Raw genomic sequence first — 12883 nt, forward strand, 5'->3', positions numbered from 1 at the left:
AAAACAGTCGCAATAGGTGTTCAATTTTAACTTTTCAATCTGCTGCTCCCTACTCAAGATTTCAGCTAGAGAAATTGAGAAAAGTATGAAAATAGTAATGAATAAAAGTTATACTAGGAACAATACTGTAGTTCAAATTAAAAGAATTGAAAATATTGAAACCCTCATATTAAATTTCTCATAGTAAATCAATGGCATGATATAAATGTTTGAAATATTTGACAGTCTTTATGAAAACAATTATATATCTCCTAATATGTAGATTTTTTCATTGAGGAACAACAATGCATTATTAGGTACTGTGAGAAAATTAATGCATACTTGAGCAATAAAAATATTTCATATATACATTACTGCAGTATATTATGCTATACACCATACTCCAAATTTCAAAATAGCCAACAAGGACAATGACAAACTCAAAAGTATTTCTTTCCCAACAATATACAAACTTAGCTGACACAAATTAATCTATTTTTATAAACATAAATATAGAAAAATAATAACATTGAACAAGCAAAATAATGTAATTTTCAATATGTCTAACTATATTTACTATTAAAAATAATTACAAATCAAAACATAGTTCAAACTAAAAAATTTGAAATCAAGAATGAAAGAGTAAAGTACTTCCATCCAAGTAACAAATGATAAATTATATTTTCAGTTTGAAGGAATAGGATAAATTTTGAGAACAGTGGAAACTAAAAAATTCACATCTTTCAAAAAGCAATTATGGTTTTTAGTAAATCCTATTGACTAAAACATCACAGATGCACAAGTTCATTAAATTATATGGGAATTTTACTCTTTCAATTGTGTCAACTCTAACAAATTTCTTGTCATAGAATGGTAAATTTATCTTTTGTAAATTACTTATTACATGAAACAAAATGCCTACCTCAGGCAAAATGAAAAGGTATTCTACAAAAAATTCTCCAATACTTTTCTTCCAAATTAAGGAGCTCTACTTTGGTATCATAATTTATTTGCAACAATATGCATTATTAAGCCAAACCCTTTGCCACTATTTAAAATCAATGCACATTTTTCCAAAATAAATAGCTCAAGCAAAATGAATTCAGAGGCACGATCAAAATCATTTTAGGATGAAAAAGAAAAATAATAAGCCCAGAAAACAACAGGAAATAATCATTCCCTAAATCCAGTCCATACACATATTCCAGAAGAGAACATAAACATGGTTCTAAGTTCATGGCAAACCTCAAGCAATTTTATCGCACTGTAAAAAAGAAAAGCAGAAGGAGGAAAAATTGTTGCAGAAACTAACTCTTTTTAAGGAAGCGCTTACTCCTGGCATCTTTCATCTTTCTATGAATCCAAACTAAAAAGTATATTTCTCTCTAAGGTGAATGACGTCATTCTCATTTAGTTCCACACTTCAAATTGCTCCTTTGCTGTTTTTGTCACAAAATTCAAGAAAATTTGTAGGACTCATTCGGACTAAGAAGAAATCATGGTCAAAAATGTCAACAAGCTTAGACTAGGGTGAAACCCAATAAAACAAAGAAAAACAAGTCAAAAGAAAATTATTGCATACTATATGTATTAATGGCGAAAAAAAGAGATCTCTTACCAAGTACTCCAAGCCGATAGTTGACAGTGATGACAATCACATTGCCATAGCTCGCCAAGACGCTCCCATCATATAAATTTCCAGTGCCTTCCATGTACGAGCCACCATGGATATACACCATCACTGGTTTAGGTCCTCCACTGTCCCGGATATCTAAAAAAAAGAAGTGGTTGACAGGTGTTCTTATCTTCAAAAGAGCACATAATGAATCAGAGACTCATTTTCAATTTCCGATATAGGAGGGTATGATTGTAATGTAGGTCTTCAAATTGTTTTTGCTAAAGTGTTTCTTAAGCAACTACACTGAGAGCCATTCTAGAAAAGATCAAAAGGCATCAATTGTCTTTTATGTAAAATTGCATTCATAAATGGGGTTGTTCATTAAGACTAATTGAAAGTAGTTGTAAATTTTGGTGCATTTTGTTTAACTTCTGAAGTGATAGGAAAGCCAAAAATGTGGTACAATGACAATGATTCTTCAAATTAAAAAATGACACAGAATTTATGAACCATAAGCTAAAGGTAATAATTTGATTGCCACCATGAGTAATCTGGTATTGTTTTCATTGTTTACTGAAAAACTTTGTATAAAATGCAACATGATACACTGTCATTTATGGATTTGTTTATGGACATACTTATAGAATTGGATTATTTGCTGTAAGAAGTTACATTTCACTGCTAAAGAAGATTGTCAAAGGAAAGTTTAGGTAGTAAATTATGTATATCTGAGTTCCTATTGTTGCATTTAGGGGCATTATACTTAAATGATATTTTTTGAATGTCTAGGCTATTAAAACATTCCACTTAATCTCTGGGAAAAAGAACAACTAAATTATATTTCTTTTTCTACCTTTTTCTGTAGCTAATGTATGTTTAATCATAATTTTGATTGTTTTTTCTTTAATTATGTATATACATAATAAGCTAAAACTAAATTCAAGTATGAACTACTAAAATTTAGTATACATGTAACTTCTACAACTTCAGGTTTTGATCAATTTTTATTTGTTTTTCTAAGATAAAATCTTTACACTAATAAAGTCAATCTTTCTAAGATTAAGTCTTTAACAAAAGTCTAAAAATTATACATAAGGGAAACAGAATAGTTTCAGGGTGTAACAATACATAAATACTGGTATCGAGAAAAAGTAATCTATTGATAATTTATACTTACTATGTGGAATGAAATATATGCATATGTATATATGTAATTATGAATTTGAATATAAAGATTTCTGTTATAATTACATCAAATATATTACCTTTTCTTAGTACCATTATTGAGTATCATTAAAAATATATTAAAATATGGTTTGGGGGGTCAGGGACATAGCTCAGCAGCACAATGTTTTTCTGGCAAGCACAAAGTTCTGAGCTTGATTCCCAGTATCAGAAAAAGTATGTTATATGTTATTTTTCTTTTAACTTAATCTAAATTATTTTTCTGTCAAGCAATTTCTCCTACAACTTTCCAATTGAAATATGAACTTGTGAATGTACTAACATGATACAAATTTATTGAGAGAACTGGTGATTATTTAGAGACTACATTATTTACTAGATAAAAGAATGACTAATTTAATTATTTAATTTTTTCTACTATAATAATAAAAGTGATTTCATTGAAGGAAAAATCATTCTAAGCTCAGAGTTACAGCTCTAATGTTTGGCTCTGATTTTTTGGAATTGAGAAATGACTCAGGGTGACAATTAGAGACTTTTGTGAAAAAGACTGTTTTAAATTGTCTTAATACTAGTGTAAGAACTTATAGCCACACCTCCCTCCCCCAAAGATGTATTTGAGAAGAGTGTCTTGTTTTTAAGTACTGAGAGGAGGCTTCTTTGACATAACAATCATCTACTAGACACAGCTACATTTAACAGGGAAAACTAAATATATTTTCTCTTGCAGTCCTCAAGAAAGAAAATGGCATTCACCCCCTAAGCAAATACTCAGGGGCTTGTGGAGATGTTGGTCTTATGCAGAGAATATAATGTGTTTGAAATTGTTAAACTATGCATCTTAAATGCTTGCTTGTCCCATACAAGTTTAGCTTCTTATTTTTCTAGTATGGTTTGCACTGAAGAAGCGATAATAAATTATTAAACTGAAATCATTAACTGACTGTTCACAGCAGACATTGTGCTCTGCTAATTGTATGCTTGGAGGTAGCACAGAGGGAGGCTGTTTCAGAATTCTTCTTTAATTAAAATTACATAGAATTACAAAGCGCCAACTGTGAACAGTAATGAAATCTTGGTAGAATCATCCTGTTCACCTGGAAAACAATACAGACACACATTGAGCAAACCTGCCACATTTTACACCTAATAACACAATGAAGTGGACGCTTTCGGGAAACACTAAGAATAGGACAAAAGATCTAAGGAAGTATTTGGAACAGAATTTATTTTTCTTTGCAAATAGGACTTAAAAGTGTAATTTTATAATTCCAGTTTCCAAATTATATTCTCAAACTTTTCAAAGACTTCAGCCTGACCAAGTACTTAATATATTAAATCTTTCCTAAAAGTTTTATAAAATTCTAATATGTTGTGAGAAATAATTTGTTTGACTTGAAGGAACACTGAGGTTAATATTATAGGAAATATTAAATACTAAGATAAAATTATTAGACATCCAAAACTACTTAATATTACTAATAAAGTCTGAGAAACTAGAATCCTTTCAGATTAAAATAAAATAATAAATTTTTCATAGTGTTTTATCAGAGTGGTTCATATGAGACTTTACTTGGTTTCATATTCTGTACACATTTTTGGTACTAACACTTATTTAAGAAATAATAACAATATGAGTATTATTTCTCATGAGTACTCTAATGAATACTATTTATTTTATATTTCCAAAGATGATGTATCAGACAGCTTTCCATTCAATACTGTATTCTATCATCAATTTAATGGTCAATATTTAAGGGTTTTCTTGTCTTCACATAAAACATATTACAGGTATTTAAGTAATTTATATCAGAATTTTAGAGTTAAATTATTCTTTGAATCTCTTACTTAGCCATCAATAAATAATATGGAATGTGTGAGTTATGCACTGAACTTGATTTCTGATTTGTTTAAACTGCTGCTACTTACTTTAACAAAATGGTCAATCCTCTATCAGAGTTTTTAACACACAAGTTGAACTCCCATAAAAATACATAATTCTATCAAGCATGATTATATTTGATGTCATTTGCAGTGATTTTTAATTATTGTATAGGACCTGGGCCTCTAAAAAAAAGTTCAATTGTGTGAATAAATACTGCAATGATGGTTATTTTTTCCAAACATTCCAGGAACTTTTATAAATGTTTTAAAGTTAAAAAATAATGAATCTGGACTCTGAGTAAACACCTGTATTTTAAGCTTTAAGGTCTATTTCATCTTTCTAATAAACCAAAGTTTCACATTAATGCAGAAAGTGTCAATGGGTGTAGGACAGGTAATGTAAATTTACTTGTGTCTGACAATGTTCGGGAACATAATTCCCTTTAATGATACTAGTGAAAAACTGTCAGTCATATAAGTCTTTAAATATTTTTCTGGATTTGTTCTTATTCAAGAATGTATGAAATTTCCCATATTTTCATATTTGAGAGTTAACTCTTTGCAAGTCCTGGAAATCTGGCTCCAATATGTATAAAAAGGCATTTCAAGATTTTTTTTTGTTTTCTACTCATTTTGTGGATCTTATTTATCATTCAGAGCCATCAATTAAATATGAAAATATTGGCTGAATTTGTGTTTGTTAATGGATGTAGCACAGAGATACATTTTAAGTTGAACAAAACAGAAAACATCTGCAGACCAGATTTTACAAAGCTCTATTTAGAATATAAAATTATATTTGAATATTGAAATGCTAACAGTAAGGTATTCGTAATGTAATTTTAACTTTGTAGTAAGAATCTCATACATTCCTAGAATGAATAACTAGCAATCTTGGATGTTGCTTTGAGCCATTTTTGTCATTTCAGATTACTATTATAGAAACTGTGGGATGGCTTTCATTATTACAAAACACATGAGAAAATGATTCCATTGTGTTTTTGTCTAGAGATGACAAAATATGTCAGGGGAACCCAAGAACAGAAGTTACAATTCTGCGGTGAGGATCTGCCCACTGGGTTACTTGGATGAGGAGTAGTGCTTGCACATAGCCACCTGCAGCCTCAGAACCCAGCCCCTGAGTAAAGGACCTGGACACCAAGGCAAAATGTAGAGTATCTGAAAATAATGGATAATTTTACAAAAATGGACAGATAATGTAACTTGGGTAGAATTAGAAAGAGTAGTTTCTTAAGTAATTCATGTCTTTTACATCCAGTGATATTGATTCAATCTTTGAAACAAACTCAATAAGAAATTTAGACTCCATTTTTTCTCACAATCAGATCAACAAATTAATTCTAAAAAAATTAAAATAAAGATGCTCAGACTACACTTTTTTACCTGCACAATTTTGTATTTATCTTTCTTCTCTTCAAAACATTTATCCAATACAATACAAGAATTGAGTGGTTTGACATTCTATGCTTTTAAGCATTTAAAAATATTTATTGATTTGGTAATTCTTGTAACTGAGTAGCTTATTACTTATCCTGACTAGTAGCTGCCAATCTAATGAGGTTGTACTATGTTTTTAATGGCTAACTAAAAATGATAAAGGGACTTAAAGACAGCTCTATAAAATAGATGTATGTTTAGAGACCTTAGCTCACGCTGGTTGCTCAAAGGTGGGTATCCTAACGATATCAATTTTAAATTGATGATATTTTACTAGAATAAGAGGATCAAAAAGGAATCACATTAAATCAACAATTAAAATATTTTTAAATGGAGAAATGTTGTATACTAACATTCTAAATTAAATAGGAAATCATGGAATTTGAAAAGATACATATTAATAAGTAACTCATACTTTAAGTATTATTTAATTAAAAATGTATAAGATACAGGATTCACAAGGGCTCATCAGTTTCCAGAGCTTGAAATTGGACAGTCTTGTTTAGGATACTAGGATAATAAGCACATCCTACAAAGTCAATAAATGTTAAGAAGTTTTGAATGAACCAGATTTCTAAGGAATTTTTTAGAAAAATACTATTTGCAGGTGGTATTATCAATTTATATTTAAAATCTATTTGGCATTCAAAATGATGCAGATAGCCATTATGATTTATTTCACATACCAATGAATGCTTTGTGTTTAATGTTTAATCCACCACTAGGATTCATAGCATACAAATTTTTAACCAAATAGCTTGTTTCATTTAAACCAAATAATTCAATTTTTTAAATATCAAAAAATAAAATTATTAAGTTTTTAGCATTTCACTTGGATGATTTAATTTTCCACAACAAAGAGTTTATTAAATGCATAACAATGAAAATTAGAAATGAAAACAAGGCAAATTGTTAGGAAAGAGTCATTCAGTTGTGGGTTCTTTAGATAGCAAGCACCTCGACTAACCTGGTTGTGGTTTATCTAATTTTGGGAGTCTTTTTCTTATGATATCATTAATATTTTTGTGAGACTTGATTTCTAGGTTTCAGGAAATCACTCTGACATTTGAAATTGCATTATTTTTCCTGTAAAAGCTATATTTAGTACAAAGTTAAGGGAACAACAAGGAAAAATGTGAGGGCTGAAAGGAATAAAATAAACTGAAAGAATTAATAGTGCTCAAGACAGCATCAGGTAGAGTGGAATAGAAACTGTCAAAACAATCTAGTGTGTACTTACTTTCACTACAAAGTAGATGAACCTTATAGGACACAAAAAATAATTTGTTATTAGTGAAGTGAGAAATGTTTTATCGCTTATTACTGGTAATACTTTAGTAAGAAGAATAGTTTGTTTCTCAATCTGGGAGGTATACCCTGCTGGATTTGAAGAATATCCATTACATTTTGTTTTGAAAAAAACCTAAAATCTTTGTCAAAATATTATGAGGCCAGAGGACAGAATCTGTTACCTATGTAATTATGATGCCTTTTCTCATCCGTGTAGTTTCATTTCATTGACTTGATTATGAACCAAATCAATAGATGCAGTATTTTTTTCATCCAAAACATTGCTTAAGAAACACTTAATATCAGCTTATAGCTTGTCCTTCATCTTATCCAGTGTAGAATTCTTTTTAAACAAAAATTAAATGTAAAAATGAAACACTTTTTTATATTGGCTCTAATATTTACATAGATTAGAACACATGCAACATGGTACAGAGAGACTACAGGGAAATCTTGTTAGTTCAAAGAATGTGGACAAGTTTGTCAGGATGTGGGATGAAACAGATCAAAAGTCAGTTCAAGAAACCAAAAAAAAAAAAAAGCCCCTCTTTTCAAACATTTTAATGATTGGCATCAAAATGTAAAACTTAACATTCATTTTGTAAAAAAATTAAAAATGTATATTCATATGTAACAACAAGCAAGAAGACAAAACACATCAAAAACAGGAATTAAAAACAACTCTTCAAAAAAAGACAAGAAGTAAAAAAATAGAAAGGGGTGGAAAAAGTGATTGAGGCCTTTGTCATGCAAATAAATTTGGTGGAAAAAAATACCTTCGTCTTCAGCACCGTCATTATCACCTAAATCATCTGTCTGTTTCTTTGTAAGGGGACCTAGGATTGAGAGTGGAGAAATGGAGGGGGAAAAAAAAAGACAATTCAAGAATAAACAATACTGAGGGGAAAAAAATAAATGTAAGTACTAAAATTCTCAAGGATATTTCCAAAAAGTGGGGAAATGGTTACATCATAGTTGATTATCTATTTTAAGAAAAAAAAAAACCCTTTTCCCCAAAGTAGCTCATAGATTCAGCTTTTGAACAGATCCAGTATAAAAATATACTACAGTTTAAATAAAAGGAATGAGTTTTTTGAAATCCGCATGGTTTCAAAAAAGTAAACAATTATATTAGCTGAAAGAACTTAATATAGTCAGTGTCATTTTTAATTTATATTGGTGACATAATATAGAAAGTAGGTCAAATGCATTCTTTAATTTCAGACATGATCATAACACTAGAAATATAGATACATGAACATTTTGAGGATTTTTTTCTCTTTTTCTGTTTTTGTAAGAGCATTAGCACTTTGGTTTTACACATTTTTAATATATACATTAAAAAAACTGTGACTTTAAAATTACTTCTCATTATGCAAATTCGTTCCCCTCTGTTTTCATAGGAATGTTAGCTGTGGATTGAAGACATTTTCCACTAGCATAAATGCATCAACAGATAATCTTATCACTTGGCAGAGAACGGTACCATTAATATAAATCAGTGTTTCCCTATTAAGATAGTTACAGAGTCAGGGCCAATATTTCATAATCAATTTAATAATATAATGGAATTAGGCCCTCGTGCAATTTCATGCCCACTATGGTTATTTATAATAGGATCATGTTTTAGAAGAATAATTGCATTAAAACACTGCGGATGTTTAATAAATGTTTTATTATACTTAACAATGCTAATGTGCTCGAATAAAGATGCACACCAAAGGGGAAGTCAAAGGCCATATGAAAGTAATTTTAAGTGTCATATAATTAACATACTCAACACACAAAAAGGCAAGTGAAGGCCCACATTCTCTTTTTATTTCTGCAACCATTGAATTTATATGACATTTCATAATCCTCATGCAAGAAGCAATCACCGCAAGCATAAAACACTCAAGTTAAAAGACAGCCAACCACATAGCAATAAGCAAGAGAATTTTGTCATGCATAAAATAAGAATCACAGAAGAAAATGAGCAAAAAAGGACTGAAAGTCATGTGATAATTTCAATACCACGAATAACAAAGAAGCACGCGGTGACTCTAAACATACTTCACAGGACAGGACTATTAGCATTTTAAGCAAGACCTCTGGGTCTTTTTAAGGTATACTACGCATTGTATTTGCAAGTCAAAGCTAAATCTACTATAAGAACCCTCAAAGAAAGCAAAACACCATCCCGGAAACAGGAGCAAAATGAGGTCTAACACAATTATGTTTCATCATTTCAGAGCCTTGAAACATGTCAATAATTGGCGTGAACAAAAAAAAAAATTGAAAACCCAGAAATGTATGCTGTGACTGTAAGGTCATGATTTCAAAAGTCTTTCAAAATACAGACAGAAACCATACATAACAAACTAGGTGACACACTTTTATAATCACACCTGCAAGCAATCATTCCACTGAGAAACCTAGGTGAAAGTAATAGTTTATATTAATTGACAGTTGTAAATTCACAAATATTTGCATTCCTTTAATAGGACCCTGTCCAAATGCAATCAGCATGTTTGGGATTATGTGAGATTCATGCAATATCACTACTTCTCCAAAATATAAATATTTTAAAACTCAATTTAAAATTGCAGAATCAGAACATAGAAAATACTTCTAATTTTTAAAATCTTTGAAACATCAGATTGAGAAAATTATGCTTTCAAGCTTTTGATTTTTTCTGTAATTTGTTGAATACCGAGAACATATTTTTTCACAAGTTAGATTTCCCAGTACACTAGATATGCTTATATTTACTGGTTAGCAAACAAATTGAGTGCAGTGATATTCCTTGTTTCAAAACAACTCTCTACTTCCCAGTTTTAAATTACTTAATTAATTTTGGTTATTTAGGAAACTAATAACGTGAACTCAAAATTTGGGTGCTAAATCATCAGTTCACTACTACGGTATTTGGAAGCATGTGTAAAACCTACCGCAATTAGAGTACTCTCTTAATTTTGTCTAAGGATCTGATGGATGAGTATTGCTTTCCCTTCTTAAGGTAACCAAGACCATTTACATCTCTATAGGAAACCCTCCAGGGTCTGTAGCCACTGAGCCAGTGATTTTATATACTTCTTCTACTCAGCAAATTGCTATTTCTGTGGTTTACATGGGATGTGATAATAGATTTTGTTAAACATGATCTTATATTTCTTGGGTTACCTGGTTATCTGGTTCTTAGAAGTTATTTACTTAGTTTGGGACAGGCTAAGTAGAAAAACTATAGAAATGATACAGAATGTATAGAATTTGAGTTTTTTGCTTGTTTAGCTACTATTTCTTCTTTACTTGGGAAGCTCTTTAACTAACTAACTAACTAACTAACTAACTAACTAACTTTTGCATTCATACAGATTTGAAAAGTTAGAAAGACAGAGTAATTTTTTTCTGTACTGTAAATACATTGGGACATTGTAACCCTTTAGAGGAGGGTTGAGCTGGCTTCTTCCAAGAAGAGAGTTTCATTTACTGACAGTAAATAAAAGTATTATTAAAGTGCTAACCAAGGATGGATTTCAGTTGCATTTCAGCAATTCTTATCTAACAGGACTCTTTTAACTTCAATAAATTCTTCCACACCTGAATTTTAACATTTCCTGGGAAGAACAATGATGATAACAGTATTTTGGCAAAAGTGATAATAAAAATGACAACAACAACGACAACACCACCAACAGTAACGACAACCAAACCTTCACATTCTTCTCTCTTTATGCCTAAAGATTCTAAGAGTAAATACCTAAAGGAGTTCAGGGTTACAAATTGAAAACTCAAGGTGAGTTTCTCTGAGAATGATTCTACTGAGTAAAATAAAAACTTGTGACTTTTGGAAGCAGATCCTCTTTGATCTCGAGATTCGCTATCATGTTGCCAAAAGCAAAGCGGACCATTGCCTTGGGGTCCCTTTCGTCTTAGCACACTCAGCAACTTTGGCACATTTTTCTGTACACTTAAGAGTTCTACTTGATGTAATGCATAACTGATGTTAATATATGTTAAATATGAAAATTATTGTCAACCGTAGTTGCCATTAATTTTCTTAGGAATATTAGACAATCATGTTTCAGGGATTGTGTGCTGCTGTAAATGGGACAACATGATATCCTCAAGGGTAAACCATTTGTCCCTGGAACAGGAGTAGCCGTCATTAATAATAATGTTACCACAGCATGTGCTTTTTAAAAAACAACACTTAGTGCATTTTCAATACCAGTAGTTTGAAATATATATCTTAAAGTATCACGATGTCAAACGAAGTGGGGCCACTAAAACCTGACTGTAGAAGGGATTTGTTTTACCTTGCAACCTGACTGGGTCTCTGCTCCAGGAGGAAAACATACATAACTCTCATTAGTGTTGATGGGAAAGTAAACTTCATGTTCCTTTGAAAGGGACTCAGAGCAATGACTGTATTTTATATCTCCTATAGACAATAAGTAGATTCATGAGTGAAACAACAGGACTAACCAAGGAAAAGGGAACTCCTAATCATGAACTTCAGACTCACTTAATTCCACAATAGTTCCTTGTCCATTAACGTAAGCGTAATTTAAAGTACTGGCCTTTACAAAGGACATGTGATACATCTTTCCATTTCAGAATCTGACCACAGTAGGTTTTATTTTTTTTTAAGAGGAGTAAAAATACCAGCATTTCTCTGTAGTTAACTGGAGAATAATTATGAGCTCTGAAATCATTACTATCCACCCATATTAATGCTGCTTTTTATCATTCCCTTTGATGAAGGGCTAATATACTTTAGGTCTCAAATACATTAGAACTGATTATAAATTCCCTCATTATGGGTTCAGTTCAGCAGAAATTAGCCATACTTTGTGTCGCACGTATTTTGCAAGAAGCAAGTAGGTTGAGGATATTATTAGCTTCTGACTTGGAAGGCTGACCATGAGAAATGTGCTCTAGTGAGGGAACACACTTCTGATATTTTTAGAATCATTGAGAGCTCCAGACTCCTGCCAGTCTCACCATGTAATAGGAAAAGCCCTGGCCAATGACCTTGTTCTCCTTTACCCTCCCTCCCTTGACCCAACCAACTTAGGGGTAAACTGACAGTAAAGAATTGCTAAGCCTATTTCCACAAAATGAGAGAATTTTGGGATGTTGGTGCTGTTCTGGAGCAAATTGGAAGCAGGTTGTATTTTCAGAGATGTATTTGATTGGGATAAAGTTTATTTTGCAAAACTGAGATTGAGGGCATGAAGAATCTCCATGAACTCCATCTTCAGAACAATGGCAGAATTCATTATGTTTGTAAACAACAACGGGAGTATATTAGGTGCTTTCCCCCAAATTGACAAACTTTAAATAAAAATATCACAACTCCAAGGAATTAGATATCTCTACCATTATTATAATGCAAACCTATTATACTTTATACACTGAAGTTCAGTTGATGCTACATAACTAGAATAAATATATAACTTTTGATGTAATTAAAATGATAAAAGT

The 12883-nt window shown here is 31.1% G+C and overlaps 1 protein-coding gene across 8 annotated transcripts in view; it reads right to left on the reverse strand.

Moving 5' to 3' along the window:
• The window catches only part of Nlgn1 (neuroligin 1), a 908803-nt gene that overhangs the window by 447093 nt on the left and 448827 nt on the right, over positions 1-12883 (reverse strand). For 4 of the 8 annotated variants that reach the window (XM_004633434.2, XM_004633436.2, XM_004633435.2 and 1 more), the window contains 2 exons: positions 8191-8250; positions 1598-1750 (listed from right to left, as the gene is read on the reverse strand). In XM_004633434.2, the coding sequence (XP_004633491.1) occupies positions 1598-1750; positions 8191-8250 (213 nt within the window). The remainder of the gene's footprint in view (positions 1-1597; positions 1751-8190; positions 8251-12883) is intronic. The other 4 variants (XM_004633437.2, XM_004633438.1, XM_004633439.1 and 1 more) reach the window with 1 other exon arrangement.

This window comes from Octodon degus, unplaced genomic scaffold (assembly GCF_000260255.1).
Source record: "Octodon degus isolate 3935 unplaced genomic scaffold, OctDeg1.0 scaffold00055, whole genome shotgun sequence".
Lineage (NCBI taxonomy): Eukaryota > Metazoa > Chordata > Mammalia > Rodentia > Octodontidae > Octodon > Octodon degus.